Source organism: Vipera ursinii, assembly GCF_947247035.1.
Source record: "Vipera ursinii genome assembly, chromosome: 13".
NCBI lineage: Eukaryota > Metazoa > Chordata > Lepidosauria > Squamata > Viperidae > Vipera > Vipera ursinii.
The window spans coordinates 14,129,794-14,144,927 of NC_139526.1; the positions used below are offsets into that span (position 1 = coordinate 14,129,794).

The window sequence follows — 15,134 nt, forward strand, 5'->3', positions numbered from 1 at the left end:
GAGTCACTGAAGCAGTAGGCGTGAGCTTAGATGGACTCCAGAAGATGGTAGAGGACAGGAAGGCCTGGAGGAACGTTGTCCATGGGGTCGCGTTGGGTTGGACACGACTTCACAGCTAACAACAACAATGCTCCTCAAAAGGGCAAAAAAAATCACAAAACCCTCCAAAATAAAACACTCTCGATCCCCAGTTTCTGAAGCTTTCAACTTTAACTGTATCACAGCTAGTCCTTGGCTTACAACTAATTCATTTCGTGATTGTTAGAAGTTACAACGGCACTGAAAAAGAAGCGTTCCAGGGCTACTTGTCACCCTTACATCGCAGCCTCCCCCATGGTCACATGATCCAAATTCAGCTGCTGGGCAACTGGCTCATATTTATGACGGTCACAATGTGCCCCGCGGTCTCATGATCCCCTTTGGCGACCTGACGAGCAAAGTCAACGGAGAAGCCAGGTTCATTTCACAGCCAGGTTACTCACTGCAGTGATTCATTTTAATAACAGTGGCAGGAAAGGTAGTTAAATAACTCACTTAACAGCCACCTCGCTTAGCAACATAAATTTTGGGTTCATTTCCATCGTAGGCCAAGGGCTACCCTATACTCGGTTCAACTTTACTACTACTACAGAGTTGGTTCCGTCGCAGTGGCATCTTCAGCATATTTCTGTTCTCCAAGCTTGCTGTTTAGCTTCCAGATGTTTCAATACCAGCTGGGTGTCTTGGGCAAAGCATCTCATATGGCTTCTTCACCATCTCTATAAGTCCTGTGTGGTCTTGCAGTCGGTTAGTCACGTCACCTGGTTGTTTATGGGCATGAAATTCAACTGGTGAGGAGGGGGTCGGTTCTGTTGCTGAATAGTGGTTGAGATGATCCATAAAGTAAAGGTAAAGGTTCCCCCCGCACATGTGTGCTAGTCGTTTCCGACTCTAGGGGCCGGTGCTCATCTCCGTTTCAAAGCCGAAGAGCCAGTGCTTGTCTGAGGACGTCTCCGTGGTTGTGTGGCCGGCATGACCAGACGCCAAAGGCGCACGGAACGCTGTTACCTCCCACCGTAGCGGTCCCTATTTTTCTACTTGCATTTTTACGTGCTTTCGAACTGCTAGGTTGGCAGAAGCTGGGACGAGTAACAGGCGCTCACTCTGCTACACGGCACTCGGGATTCGACCCGCCAAACTGCCGACCATCTGATCCACAAGCTCAGCCTCCTAACCCACTGAGCCACCGCGTCCCTTATGAGATGAGCCATAGGCTGGTTCAAAATCAGTTTCTTTGTTGGCGGATCCATTGGTAGGGTGCCAGGCTAACAAAACATCTGGAAGCTAAACGGCAAGCAGCTGGACAAACCTATCACCCGAGCTATGGATAATTTTCAACAATTTCTAACACACTTCCGCCCTCGTGAAAATGATCATATCAACAACGCCCTTCCGGTTGGCCCATACCAACTTTGCAGGGATGTTTTTGCAAGGCAGACTCTTTTAGCGCAATCCCTACAGCACTCTAAAGCTGAGCTGGTGAACATTTAAAAAAAAAAGGATAGACATTCCTTTTTTTTTCCCAAACGGTGGAGCTACATTTTGCCTCCCACCTACCCACCCACCCCGTATAGACCACAAAGCCAAAGAAAAACTTTGCTCCTACTATCTTTCCTCAGTCATCTAATTTGCATCTTTGCAGACTAACCCCACACCCTTATTAAAAGGCATAAGCTCACAAAAGCCTTTGGATCAGCAAAGTTCAGCAAAGGCAGAAAAAACTCGCAAAAGCGCCTTTTAATAAACCGGGTTAGTCAGAAAAGGAGCTGTCAGATTCTTTCTGATTGGGGGCTACGGTAAATTAACGCATGTCACAGTCTTCCCGCTCCGATATTTTTTTAGCCCTGATCCAAGAATGATTTGTCAGAGGACGTGAGTCAGTGCAGCATTTGGTAAAGGATGCCTAGGAGAAGAACACAAACAACACAATACAACACCTAAAACAAACACTCATTTCGCTCCAGCTGATCCTTGGAGATTCCGATGTTTTCTCCAGGGCTGGGAAGTCGGTTAATCAGCTGCCAAGGAGGGGATCTTACATACAAATGGAAACTCTCGGCTGCAGCTATTGTCGTTCCAAGACCGTAAAGCTATAAAAAGACCACAAAAAAAAAGAGGAGAGGAGAGGAGAGGAGAATTAGACAGGCTTCTACAAACACGTGGTTCCAACCATTTAGAGGGTTGAGGTATTAATAGATCATCCACTAATGGATCACCCATCCGTTCACGGGTGACCACAGCGAAGGATGTATTGATCTCTGCAGATCTGCAAAAATACATTTTTTAAAAATTGGTTTCTTCTCTGAGCAGTTGTTTTTTCTATTTTTATTTATTTACTTTTTTTTGTATTTCCCCTATAATATTTTTTAAAGAAGAACCAGCAAACTTGAAGCACTGCTGGTGAAAAGCTTAGCTTAAATCTCAAATCAGCCAGCAGCGGCTTATTTACAAACTGAAGTTGTCTGTGAAGGCACACTATACCAAGCAGCCATGCTATTACAACACACACACACACACACACACACACTCACACTGGCAGTTTCCTATAATAATATTGAGAGGTAGGTTGCCCGAAGGAATCCAAAACCCCTCCGGAAAAAAGTCTTCCATCTCAGCTCTCGGTCGTCTTCAATTTACAGCCACAACTGGGATTAGAAGTTCTGCTGCTAAGCAAAGTGGCCGATAAGTGAGATGTGTTCGGATTTTGTGAGATTTTCTTTCGCCACGGCCAAGTGAATCGCTGCAGTTCTTAAATGAGTTGTGTGTTCCATTATACAATTCCAGCTTCTCCCATTGAGTGTGCTGGCTAGGAAAGTTGCAAAGGACGATATTCTGCAACTATCGTCAATGCGCATCGCTTGCCGAGTGCCCGGTTTTTGAACCCCTTGACTGTGGAGATGCTGAGACGGCCCTAAGGAGGAGGACCGGTCATAAGTCACCTTCTTCCGTGCTGTTGTAACTTAAAAACGGTTGCTAAACAAACGGTGGTAGGTCAAGGATTATATCTGTCTTCGTAACAACAATTGCAAGCAGTCTTGTCCTCTGTAGAAAACCTGTATATTGTGTGGGTCAGGAGGAGGGCTGAGAAGTTATCCTGGTCACAGTGTTTCAGCTCCTACCCTTAGGATGGCGCTATAGGGCGCTGCATGCCAAAACAACTGGACAAAAAGACTGTTGCTTCCCCTCGTGTCGTCACTCTGCTGAACACCTAATTCTCACAGCGCTGCCTAGACTGTGTTGTTTCTCTGCGTCATATATGTTTGTGTATGTGGGTATACGCATAATCTTTTGTTGTGTTTATATAGTGCACATTGGAGGTGGTTACACCCTTTGTGAGCTGAATGCAACGACATTTCATTTTAATGTATGCTGCTTAGTGTACATTTGAAGTGACAATAAAGTTTCTATATTCTGTTGTATTCTATTCTATTCTATTCTATTCTATTCTATTCTATTCTATTCTATTCTATTCTATTCTATTCCATCCCTTTCCATCTATTCTATTCTATTCTATTCTATTCTATTCTATTCTATTCTATTCTATTCTATTCTATTCTATTCCATCCCTTTCCATATAAAGATTCTATTCTATTCTATTCTATTCTATTCTATTCTATTCTATTCTATTCTATTCTATTCTATTCTATTCCATCCCTTTCCATATAAAGATTCTATTCTATTCTATTCTATTCTATTCTATTCTATTCTATTCTATTCTATTCTATTCTATTCTATTCTATTCTATTCTATTCTATTCTATTCTATTCTATTCCATTAACCCATGTACTGTAGCTGTATTATTATTATTTACCTTTCTTATCTTCTTTACTCCCCCTTTTATTGGCATTATCATTATGCTGCTTTGCACATACCCCTGAGTGCTTTTGTACTGGAGATATATCCCTTGCATGTCTAATCACACTTGGCCAAATAAAGTATGCAACTCAATTCAATTGGATGCACAGAATCATTGACCTGAGGAGAGGTGGGTATGTGGAAAGGACCACTGTGCATTAGCATCCCAGCTAGGGCACTTGTACCTCCAATTTAGACCTCTGGAAAGTACCGGGCTTCTGGACCCCAACATTTCCACAAACAGCAGAAAGCCAGAGAAGCAGCCTCAGCGTAAAGGGTGAAGCTGGCGAGGGAGGAATCTCTGATTCTCATGCCAGAGAAAGCCGTTTTGTAAACAGTGGGCAGATGGCGGGCCCTTTCAAGGCCAGGAGGAAAGGAATCATGTGCCTGTTGACTCAGACAGGTGGGAGGGGGAGAATGCAACCTAGGATTCAAAGTCCAGGTCTTACGGACTAACATACATAAGGATAAAAGAGTCCCGGTGGATTTTACTCTGCTAGCCGTCGCTGCCTACAGGGGACGGTGCCAGTGGTGGGATTCAAATATGTGAACCACCAGTTCTCTACGTGGATGTACTTTCTAGGCCTGGGCAACAACAACAACAAAAATCTACCAGTTCTGCTGAAGTGTGTGAACTGCCTGAATCCTATCACAGGGAGGGAGGGAGGGAGGGAGGGAGGGAGGGAGGGAGGGAGGGAGCGAGGGAAGGAAGGAAGGAAGGAAGGAAGGAGGGAGGGAGGGAAGGAAGGAAGGAGGGAGGGAGGGAGGGAGGGAGGGAGGAAGGAAGGAGGGAGGGAGGGAGGGAAGGAAGGAAGAAAGGAAGGAGGGAGGGAGGGAGGGAAGGAAGGAAGGAAGGAAGGAAGGAAGGAGGAAGGAAGGAGGGAGGGAGGGAGGGAGGGAAGGAAGGAAGGAAGAAAGGAAGGAGGGAGGAGGGAGGGAAGGAAGGAAGGAAGGAAGAAAGGGAAGGAGGAGGAGAGGGAGGAGGGAAGGAAGGAAGAAAGGAAGGAGGGAGGGAGGAAGGAAGGAAGGAAGGAAGGAAGGAAGGAAGGAGGGAGGGAGGGAAGGAAGGAAGGAGGAAGGAAGGAGGGAGGGAGGGAGGGAAGGAAGGAAGGAAGGAAGGAAGAAAGGAAGGAGGGAGGGAGGGAGGGAAGGAAGGAAGGAAGAAAGGAAGGAGGGAGGGAGGGAGGGAAGGAAGGAAGGAAGAAAGGAAGGAGGGAGGGAGGGAGGGAAGGAAGGAGGAAGGAAGGAAGGAAGGAAGGAGGGAGGGAAGGAAGGAAGGAAGGAAGGAAGGAGGGAGGGAGGGAGGAGGGAGGGAAGGAAGGAAGGAAGGAAGGAAGGAGGGAGGAGGAAGCGAGGGAGGGAGGGAGGGAAGGAAGGAAGGAAGGAAGGAAGGAAGGAAGGAAGGAGGGAGGAGGGAGGGAAGGAAGGAAGGAAGGAAGGAAGGAAGGAAGGAAGGAGGGAGGAAGCGAGGGAGGGAGGGAGGGAGGGAAGGAAGGAAGGAAGGAAGGAAGGAAGGAGGGAGGGAGGGAGGGAGGGAAGGAAGGAAGGAAGGAAGGAAGGAAGGAAGGAAGGAGGGAGGGAGGGAGGGAGGGAAGGAAGGAAGGAAGGAAGGAAGGAAGGAAGGAAGGAAGGAAGGAAGGAAGGAAGGAAGGAAGGAAGGAGTGGTGGGATGGAAAACTAGCCTAGCCTTTTCCAAACTGGACACCTTCCAGATGTGTGAACTTCTGCCTGAATCCTATCACAGAGAGGAAGGGAGGGAGGGAGGGAGGGAGGGAGGGAGGGAGGGAGGGAGGGAGAGAGGAAGGAAGGAAGGAAGGAAGGAAGGAAGGAAGGAAGGAAGGAAGGAAGGAAGGAAGGAAGGAGTGGTGGGATGGAAAACTAGCCTAGCCTTTTCCAAACTGGACACCTTCCAGATGTGTGAGCTTCTGCTCCCAGGATTCTTAGGAACATCCATGTTGGCTAAGGAACTGAAGTCCATACAGCTGAAATTTGCCCAGATTGAGGAATATGGATACAGACCATTCCCGCTTCCCTTCTTCTCCACCCTCTTTCTCAAGCTTGAAGACCACAGTCCCGGACTGTCCATGCTCCCACACAAGAGAGGAATCCTAGCTTCTTCTGCCCAGGTGCTGCTGATAGCAGAAGGGTTTGGGGTTGGGAAGAGGACATATTGGAGAATCAGATGCCACCTACCACTGCTGTATCTGTACCAGATCTGCACACAGTCTTCCTCCTCCGGGATAGCGTGGATCCCATCATCCGGTTGATTGCCATCCCAGTAGTTGTAGTCAAAGGGAGAGCCATCTGTCCATTCAAAGTTGCTCTCCTGCCAAAGAAATCCCTGGAGCTTTAATCTTGGGGCAGAGGTGGGCAACTGGTGGCTTGAGGACTCTATGCAACTCCAAATCCTCCAAAGCGCAAAAACAAGGTCACTGTTTCCTGCCATTTAAAGCAGCGTCTCTCAGCCTTGGCAACTTGGAGAGGTGCGGACTTCAACTCCCAGAGTTCCTCTGCCAGTTTGGTGGCTGGGTAATTCTAGGAGTTGAAGTCCCCATATCTCTTAAAGCATGCGCCTGAGGAATTCTGGGAGTTGAAGTCCACGCATCTTAAAGCATGCTGGCTGGGGAATTCTGGGAGCTGAAGTCCACGCATCTTAAAGTCCCCAAGGTTGCGACACACTGACTTAGAGGCAGAAACACAAACACAAGTGTAAATCTCCACTTCCAATCCCCACCCCAACCCGTCAAGCTATGAAACGACATTGTCTGAATGAGAGAGCAAGGCCAAAATAAATTGGCTTGAATAAAAAAAAATAGGAGAAAGGCAAGGCCACAATCTACGATGGGAGTCGGTGCTACGATGCCCAGCATTCAAAGAGATGCAGGAAAGTCTGTTTTCTTGATGGTAATATCCAGCTTGCAGCTGAACTATTGTTTCAAGATTCAGCGTGGGAGGAAATTACAGACATACAAATTAGATTCCAGTCCCCACTGTGATGCTTCTGGAGTCTGTATTTAATCACAATCTTCAGGCATTAATGCAAGCAGAGGTTGCAAACATTCAAGCTAGTTATACTCCCCAAATCTGTCTTTCTCAACCTTGGCAGCTAGAAGATGTGTGGACTTCAACTCCCAGAATTCCCTGTGCTGGCTGGGGAATTCTGGGAGTTGAAGTCCACGCATTTTAAACTTTCCAAAGTTGAGAAACACTGCACTAACATTGGCAGAGCAAGCCACTAGTACAGGGATCTCCAATCCCCTGGTCTGTGGACCAGTACCGGGCCACAGCATGCCAGCAACTGGTCTACACAAATAAGAAAAACCCCCATCCACAAGATGCAGGCAGCACACAAAACCACACACTTTCCAGTCCGCAGAAAAACCTCTCTCCACGGAACCAGTCCCTGGTGCCCAAAAGGTTGGGGACCTCTGCAGTAGTATATAGTAAAGGTAAAGGTAAAGGTTCCCCCGCACATGCGTGCTAGTCGTTTCCAACTCTGGGGGCCGGTGCTCATCTCCGTTTCAAAGCCGAAGAGCCAGCGCTTGTCCGAGGACGTCTCCGTGGTCATGTGGCCGGCATGACTAGACGCCAAAGGCGCACGGAATGCTGTTACCTTCCCACCGTAGTGGTCCCTATTTTTCTACTTGCATTTTTAGGTGCTTTCGAACTGCTAGGTTGGCAGAAGCTGGGACGAGTAACAGGCGCTCACTCTGTTACACGGCACTCGGGATTCCACCTGCCAAACTGCCGACCTTCTGATCGACAAGCTCAGCGTCCTAACCCACTGAGCCACCGCGTCCCACTAGTATATAGTAGTTCCTTGTATATAAACAGAGTACATAAACAGAGAGTAACTCTTACTCCCTTCTAGCACTGATGAGGTCACCGAGTTTGTCATGAAACCTCTGAAGAAGGCCACCAAACTCAGAGAGCACCAAGGAGCCCACAAAAGTGGAGTTTTCTTACCTGTCTAAGATCATTCAATCCCATCCAGATATCCGTGGGTATACCAGGTACTCTGCTGTTTACAAGGTCATAGACAAAGACGTTCTCTTCCCAGCTGCCAGAGAGATATATTACATGAAAGTTTATTGTAGTTGATAAATTATATTGACAGGTAACATTAACTGCAAATACTCCAATTATTATTTTTTTTAAAAGCATTATTATTTAAACCAGTTCAGTCCTCTAGTTTTTAAGGATCGAAAGGATACTTAAAGATGCTGGTCCGTATAAAAAACATCAAAAAGTGAATTTAGTGAAGATACTGTCACACGGCTAAGTTGTAGCCACAAATATAATACTGCTAGTCCTAGACTTACAACCATTAGTTTAAAAACCGTTGAGAGAAGAAGAAGAAAAAAGCACTCTAAAGACATAATTTAAAGACTAGGCAGGGGGTTTCAGATTGTATCCTTTTTGCTCCTACATGGAAAAGCCACGTCGTATGGTTTGGGCTTGTCCCCCCAGGACACTATAATGCTACTGAGTGCCATCATAAACCCTGGATATGCTTGTTCTGTACCAGCCTCCTACCGGCCCTGCAGATAAGGCAGGGACAACCCCTTTTACAAGAAGGCAAGAGGCTGGAACTAAGCCTGCCAAATTTATTAACATAAAAACATAAACAGAGCAAAGAGAGCAAAGAGAGCAAACATGAACCATGAAACAGGAGCTTTTCAAGCGGTTGCCTTCAGCAAACCAGCCCTCCCACGCATTCCCCTTTTATACAGTTCAGGGCGTGGCTTCTCTCTGCCTCCTTCCGAGGTGCCCCATTGCCTTCCTCTGTTTACTCCTGATTGACTGCCTCCTGCATCGGGCGTCCTTGAACAGGGCCAGCTGTGGGTCATCTTCATCCACACTGTCAGGCTCACACAGCTGGGTCTGCGTCGTGACCAGGTGGGAGGGGCCTGGCTGAGGGCTCTCATCAGCAAGCTCTCCAACCCCCTCAGCAACCTCTCCAACACCCCCCTCCTCCTCCTCTGAATCATCCGACCCAACTGCCGAACCCACAGGCTGACCCTGAATCACAACAATGCTAGGATCAGGGCTTTTTTTGTCATAGAACGCTCAGAACGGAGTTCCGGCACCTTTTTTGGATGGAACCTTGTAGGATAGGCAAGGCGGGTTGTATGACATGTGTGAGTTCCGGCACCTTTTTCTTATACAAAAAAAGCACTGGCTAGGATCCAAATGAAGAAACTACAGGTAGTCCTTGATTTATGACCATAAGTGGTGCCCAAAACAACTGAGACAGTTGTTAAGTTATCAGGATGGTAATTAAATAGCTAAACAGCATATGTAAAAATGTAATGTAATGTGGATGATGCAATAATAAGAATGACTCAGCAGGTATGTGTATCCCTTTAAGAGTCTGAGTATAAAAGGGAGGGTTTTCGCTGGAGTTTTTCTCTCTCTTGTCCTCCTGTAACTGCTCTGTATTGGAGTTTGCTGTTTCACCACATGTATCTATTTTATTTCTAGTATTTTATTTGTAGATATAGTTGTAATATAAACCACATTTAAATACAAACCACTGTGTACGCCATTTACTCCTGGGTAAACCTCAGAGCATTAAGACTGTGCATGTTCTGACAATTGTTAAGGGAATCTGGCTTCTTCCATTGACCTTGCTTGCCAGACGTCGTAAAAGGGGATCATGCGACTCCGGGACTCTGCAACTGTCATAAATATGACTCAGTGGCCAAGCATCTACCTTTCATCTTGCGACCATGGGAACGCCACAATGGTCATAAGTGTGAAACATGGTCATCAATCACCTTTTTCTGTACCGTTGTAATTTCAAGCGGTTATTTAAGGAGCTGTAAGTAAGTCGAGGACTTATCTGTAATCAGCCATAACAATGGAGAACAGGAAACACAGAGCGTAGCCCATTCGGTGGTTCTTACCTGTGAATAGACGCTAATTTGGCTGATTTTAAGCCGATGGAGAACTCTGCGCAGTACAGATCCGCTTCTGCCCAAGTTTTATTAATGGGAAAATACCGGTAACAGTAGCCTTCATATTCGGTCCAGAAGAGAGGGCAAGAATAAGACAGGATTGACTCTGGCAAAGCTTGGGAGAAAAGATGGAACAGTTTTACAAGGTACATATTTGTATATTTCTTTCTCCTGTCCTGCCTGAGGTTTTAGATTTATGTGGGCAACCCTACCTATCAGTATTGGGAGATGCCAATATTAACTCATATGCTTTGGGCTTGTCCTGCCTTTTATCAGCCTTGCAGAGTAAAACAGACAGGAATCGCAACCTGACAAGCTGGTTCTATTTTATTGCAAAGCTGCATTGGCAGAATATTGTGAGTTTGAACCAATTAATGAGAAGTACTGAGGCACCAATGTATATAGATTATAGGAAGTGTGTGTGTGTGTGTGTGTTTACGTACTCCCCCAGCCACACAACACACAGATTATAGACTTTTCTTACACGGCAGATGGACAAAACAATTCTTCTACGCCCTAATGAATTATCATTTAGAATGGCTTTAGCGTAGGGGTCTTCAAGCGTGGCCCTCTGATGACTTGTGGACTTCAACCTGTAGCTGGCTGAGGAATTCTGGGACTTGAAGTCCACAAGCCATCAAAGGGCCACGTTTGAAGACCCCTGCTTTAATGAATTGACCACGATGGACTGTTGAGATCAGTTGTGACAAGAAAGCAAAAAACAGAAAGGGTCTTTTGAACAATTTGATCAAAATCTAGGGGTTTGGTTTTATGATAGTTTCCCAAGCCTTCCCCATCTCCCCGCCTTCTCTTTCAAAGTCCATATTAACGCCATAAGTAGCAGCAGTTTACACTTCCTTTTTTTCCCTATGAGATTTACACAACATACGGTGCATGTTATGTATATACACTTGCTGTCAGAGTGGAGATTACGAGGGTCAAGAAGCCGTTCTATCTCTCCGTGTTGTCAGATAGGACAAGAGGGAGCTGTTGAGTCTATATCTCCGAATTACAGAGCGGGAGCTTAAAGGAGATATGGGAGGATACCAAAGTTAAAATTTCCCCACTCCACAGATTAGATAAAGCTGGCCCATTGTAAGATAAAGGCACCAACATTTTCCAAGCCCGGCCCATTTGTTTTACAATGGCAGAACTTCCAAGTTCTCCAGGCCAGGCTGGGAAAGCCATCTGCTGCTGACCAGCACTGAGAATCCTAAATTGACTAAGAGGATTCAGTCAGGTTACAATACCCTTTTTAAAAAAAAAAACATCAAGCACCATAGTGCTGAATTCAAATCCTAATCAGAGGTTTCTAAGCTGTCCCACCTCGTCTGTCCCTCGGCATCTCTGCATTCCTTTTCAGGAAAAAAAAAGTCCTCTGGAATGCAAAGGGGGGGGGGAGGTCATCTGAACTTTTTGGCCTTCTGGTTTTCAAGCCCCAGTTACCCCAGTAGGTAAGGCTAATTCGATTAACTCCGGTGTGCAAAAAGTGCCCCCAGGAATTTCAGGGCTGAATGTGCCAGAAGAGAAGAAGAAACAAGCGGGCCAATTTCTAATTAGCACCTGTCCGGTTAAATTGTCAATGGTCTTTAGCAAAGAATCCATCAAGCTTTGAACTCAGAGAGGATGATAATCAAAAAGGACGTATCTGCCCTTGGACCAATTTGCTCTTGGACCCCGAAAAAGGTTGGGGTGGGGTGGAGAGAAGGGAAGGGAAGGGAAGAGGACAAAGGGAAGGGAAGGGAAGGGAAGGGAAGGGAAGGGAAGAGAAGAGAAGAGAAGAGAAGAGAAGAGAAGAGAAGAGAAGAGAAGAGAAGAGAAGAGAAGAGAAGAGAAGAGAAAAGAAGAGAAGGGACCATAAAGGATGGATGCTTAAAATGGAGGAATCGGCAGCTGTGGCATCTTCCATTGAGGATGCATTGGGAAATTATTCAGGATTTTTCTTCTCTGCAGACTCCGGGAAGATCCAACTCAACTTTAATCTCCATCTTTCTTTCCCTGGCTTTGCTACACATTCTAAATTTAGTTTAATTCTCTTCTGTTTACAGGGATTTATCTTGTTGCCTGTTAGACAGACGGACAGACCCTGAGCTTCTTTAGACAATAGATTTCCAAGATTCCATTGGGCTGGAAGGAATAAAAAGGAGCCAGACCTCCAGACACAGTTTGTAAGTCAAGCCCATGAATTGCTCCACCAAGGTGCACATACAGAGATGCTGTCAATGCAAAGCACACAGTTAAAAATGTTGAGTGTTGGGGAAAGGGAGCATTTTTCCAGCCTGCCTTAGAAAAAAAAAATAAAGCATAGTTCTGCTGTCTGAGAAGCAATAACAAGTACATTAATTAAGACATTCACTAGCTGGCGTGCCCTAAATCTCATCTCTTCTTCAGTTTTTCCCCCCCCTCTGTTCGGCATCCAAACTCACCCTCTGTCTGCTAATCCTTACTCCAACATCTTGAGTGGCTGAATGCACACATCACAATAAGTCATTGTTCATTAAATCAACTCCAGTTGGCTGAGTTCACACAATTTGCCACACCAAAATCCCATTATGTCTTGCTAGACAGGATCCGGTTCAGCTAAGGTTTTACTCCAGCGGTGCTCAATCTTACCTCCTTTAACCTCACCTACAGATGTCAGCTAGGTTAAAAGGTGCAAGATGTCTACAAATAGTTTTCCAACAACAGGTCTGCGTTCTTCCAATGCAGAACTATTCAACCGCTACGTCACAACAAGAAAAAAGTTTGCCTCTCTTGGAGTCGAGTTTGATTCCTGCATCCACACGGTGTTAGGAAATGCAGCATCAGATTTTATGTGGGAACACATTTATTGAAAAAACCGTCTGGTGGATTATACATACTGTGTGATTCTAGAAGGATTAGTTGGTGGGGGGGGGAAATGGGCACAACTTTTCAAACCTGCAACATCTGGACAAGGTTTGGAAGATATCAAATTTGTCCAGGTTGAGACAATTTTTTGTCTCTCGACACATCAACTCTTTGGGTTGACACTCCCCCCCACCGCCGCCAGCCTCCATACGCACCCACAAACTTCAAAATAAGCCCCAGCATTATTATTTAGACTTCAAAGCAATCTTCCCCAAACAAAGCAATTTAAAAAAAATACACAAAACGCTTAACAAACAAAAGGGGTATACAAGCAACTACACAAGAAAAAAATGAAAATAAAAATAACCACAAAGTCTTCACAAAATGCATTTAACCCTATCGGTTAAATGCCTGCTCGCACATTCACCCAAAATGCTAAACTTGATCCGTTTTCCCATTGACTAAGTTTTTCTACAAAGCTACCACAATTGGCTTGAACAATCAGTGCATTTTTTAACCTTAAGGTGAGAGACCCACGTTTCAAAACAAGCGCACATCCAGTATTTCTATTCAGGTAGGCATTTCTCAAGACCAAGGGAACATATTAGCAGAGCCACTGGTGACCTGTAAGTAAAAACTGGAAACCAAATGCAAATAAAGCGCCCTTTAACTGAGGGAAATGGTTTGCTTTGATCCATTTTAGCAGCCAGGGACTGAAATAGTCACATTACATTAACCTCCCCGTCAAAGCACTTAGCGTTGCCCTGGTTCAAATTGGCTGATTTTTTTTTTAAAAAAGTCAACTCACCTTGGCTTATTTTAATGTTGGTGTGCGGGAATGTATGGGCTGCGAGGAGGACGGCGGACAGAGCTGCCCAGAAATTCCACCCCAAAACCATCGCTGACCTGGAGGACATATCTCTCCACAAGCTGCAGAAAGGCTGGCTGTCCTTCCTTCAACTTCCCAAGAATTTCCAAATGCCAGTAAAACTCCTGGAGCAGCTGCAAAGAGATTTTGCTGTGCAGCTCTCTGGTCTGGAAGAGCAAAATTGCTTAACAAGATACACCAGCCAACATCTTCACTCCATAAAAAATACTCAGAGCTTCCCCTCCCCTTTCTTCCTTCCTTCCTTTCTTTCTCTCTCTCTCTCTCCCTCCCTCCCTCCCTCTCTCTCTCTGTCTGTCTCTGTCTCTCTGTCTCTCTGTCTCTCTCTGTCTCTCTCTCTCTCTCTCTCTCTCTCTCTCTCACACACACACACACACACACAAACCTAAGGATAAGCACTCAGGCTGTTCCAAATATGCTGGAATTAAGCTAAAGAACTCACCCAGAAATATAACAAGATTTCCTTATACATACATGCATACATACATACATACATACATACATACATATTTTTAACGAGACAGGGCAATATAAATATTAGAACAAAAAAGTAAAGAATAGTGAATGAGTAAAACAGTAAATTAAAAAAGAGACAGACGAAGAGAAAAAGGAACGAAGGAAAGAAAAAAGGAAAAAGAGAGAGAAAAGAGAAAAAAAGGAAGACAGAAATATTATAAAGAAACGGTTTCTAATCCTTTTGTCAGCGGTTATAAATGCATTTTATGCTTTACATTTCACCATCTCTCTCTAATGTTACATCACAATTTCCTTCTTCCACAAGCCTCTGTTTCTGACGATCGAACCCATAAATCAATTCATTATATGTATCTAGTAGTCTCTCAGCAGTCATCATATATAAAAAATAGTCTTCCGTGACTGTTTCTACTTGTCTTTTCATTAATCCCAACCAGGAAACTTCTGGTTTCAGCTGACACTTAATCTTTAACATTCTTGGTAGCATTGCCTGTATTTGAACCCAAAATTTCCTGGCTTGTTTTACTTACGAGTCCATGCTGGAAGAGGCGAGTTAACGACTTACAGAACTGGATTGGGAAAAACAACTGGATTGATATTCGGCTTATTTCTTTATTCAACCGACATACTTTCTTCCAGCAACAAACTCAGCAACCATTTTATCTCTCACAAGCTCACGTTTCCTAGAGTGGTGGACCAACGTTTTATGCCGGAGCTTCCCAAACCCGGCTAAGTGACCCCACATTGTGTAAAAGTGCTTTTTCGTTTGGGTAACGATAAACAAACCCATTACCCATATCAACAGGGACATTTAAATTGATTAGCCGAAAACATCTTTCCAGATGAATCATTCTAAGAGATGAGTTTGGAGCTGTGTTTATTTAAACTTTTCAAAGGACAGCAACAGAGCAACAGATGCCTTTCTGCGTGCAGCACAGTCTCTTGATATTTCTCTGCTTTTATTTTTAGTTAACCCCTGTTATCTCTGCAGAGCTCTCTGCTCCACTTAAACCAAAGGCTTGTGGGTGATTACGATACAATACAGGTAGCCCTCGGCTTACGACCATTCTCATGACAGTGAGGACAATTAA

The 15,134-nt window shown here is 45.1% G+C and overlaps 1 protein-coding gene across 2 annotated transcripts; it reads right to left on the reverse strand.

Annotated features, from left to right (window-relative positions):
- Window positions 1-223: 223 nt before the first annotated feature.
- Window positions 224-13,810, reverse strand: CLEC19A (C-type lectin domain containing 19A). Of its 2 annotated transcripts, XR_014493684.1 has the most exons (6): window positions 13,492-13,810; window positions 9,804-9,969; window positions 7,861-7,954; window positions 6,088-6,220; window positions 1,977-2,129; window positions 224-427 (listed from the first exon to the last, which is right to left on the reverse strand). XR_014493684.1 is itself a non-coding variant. In XM_083372876.1 (5 exons), the coding sequence occupies exons 1-5, from the start codon at window positions 13,598-13,600 to the stop codon at window positions 2,050-2,052; spliced, it is 582 nt and encodes a 193-aa protein (XP_083229002.1). In that variant the 5' UTR covers window positions 13,601-13,810; the 3' UTR covers window positions 1,171-2,049. The 2 variants fall into 2 exon arrangements, 1 of the variants encoding a protein (XP_083229002.1); XM_083372876.1 differs by lacking the exon at window positions 224-427 and having other exon boundaries at window positions 1,171-2,129.
- Between the last annotated feature and the right edge of the window lie 1,324 nt (window positions 13,811-15,134).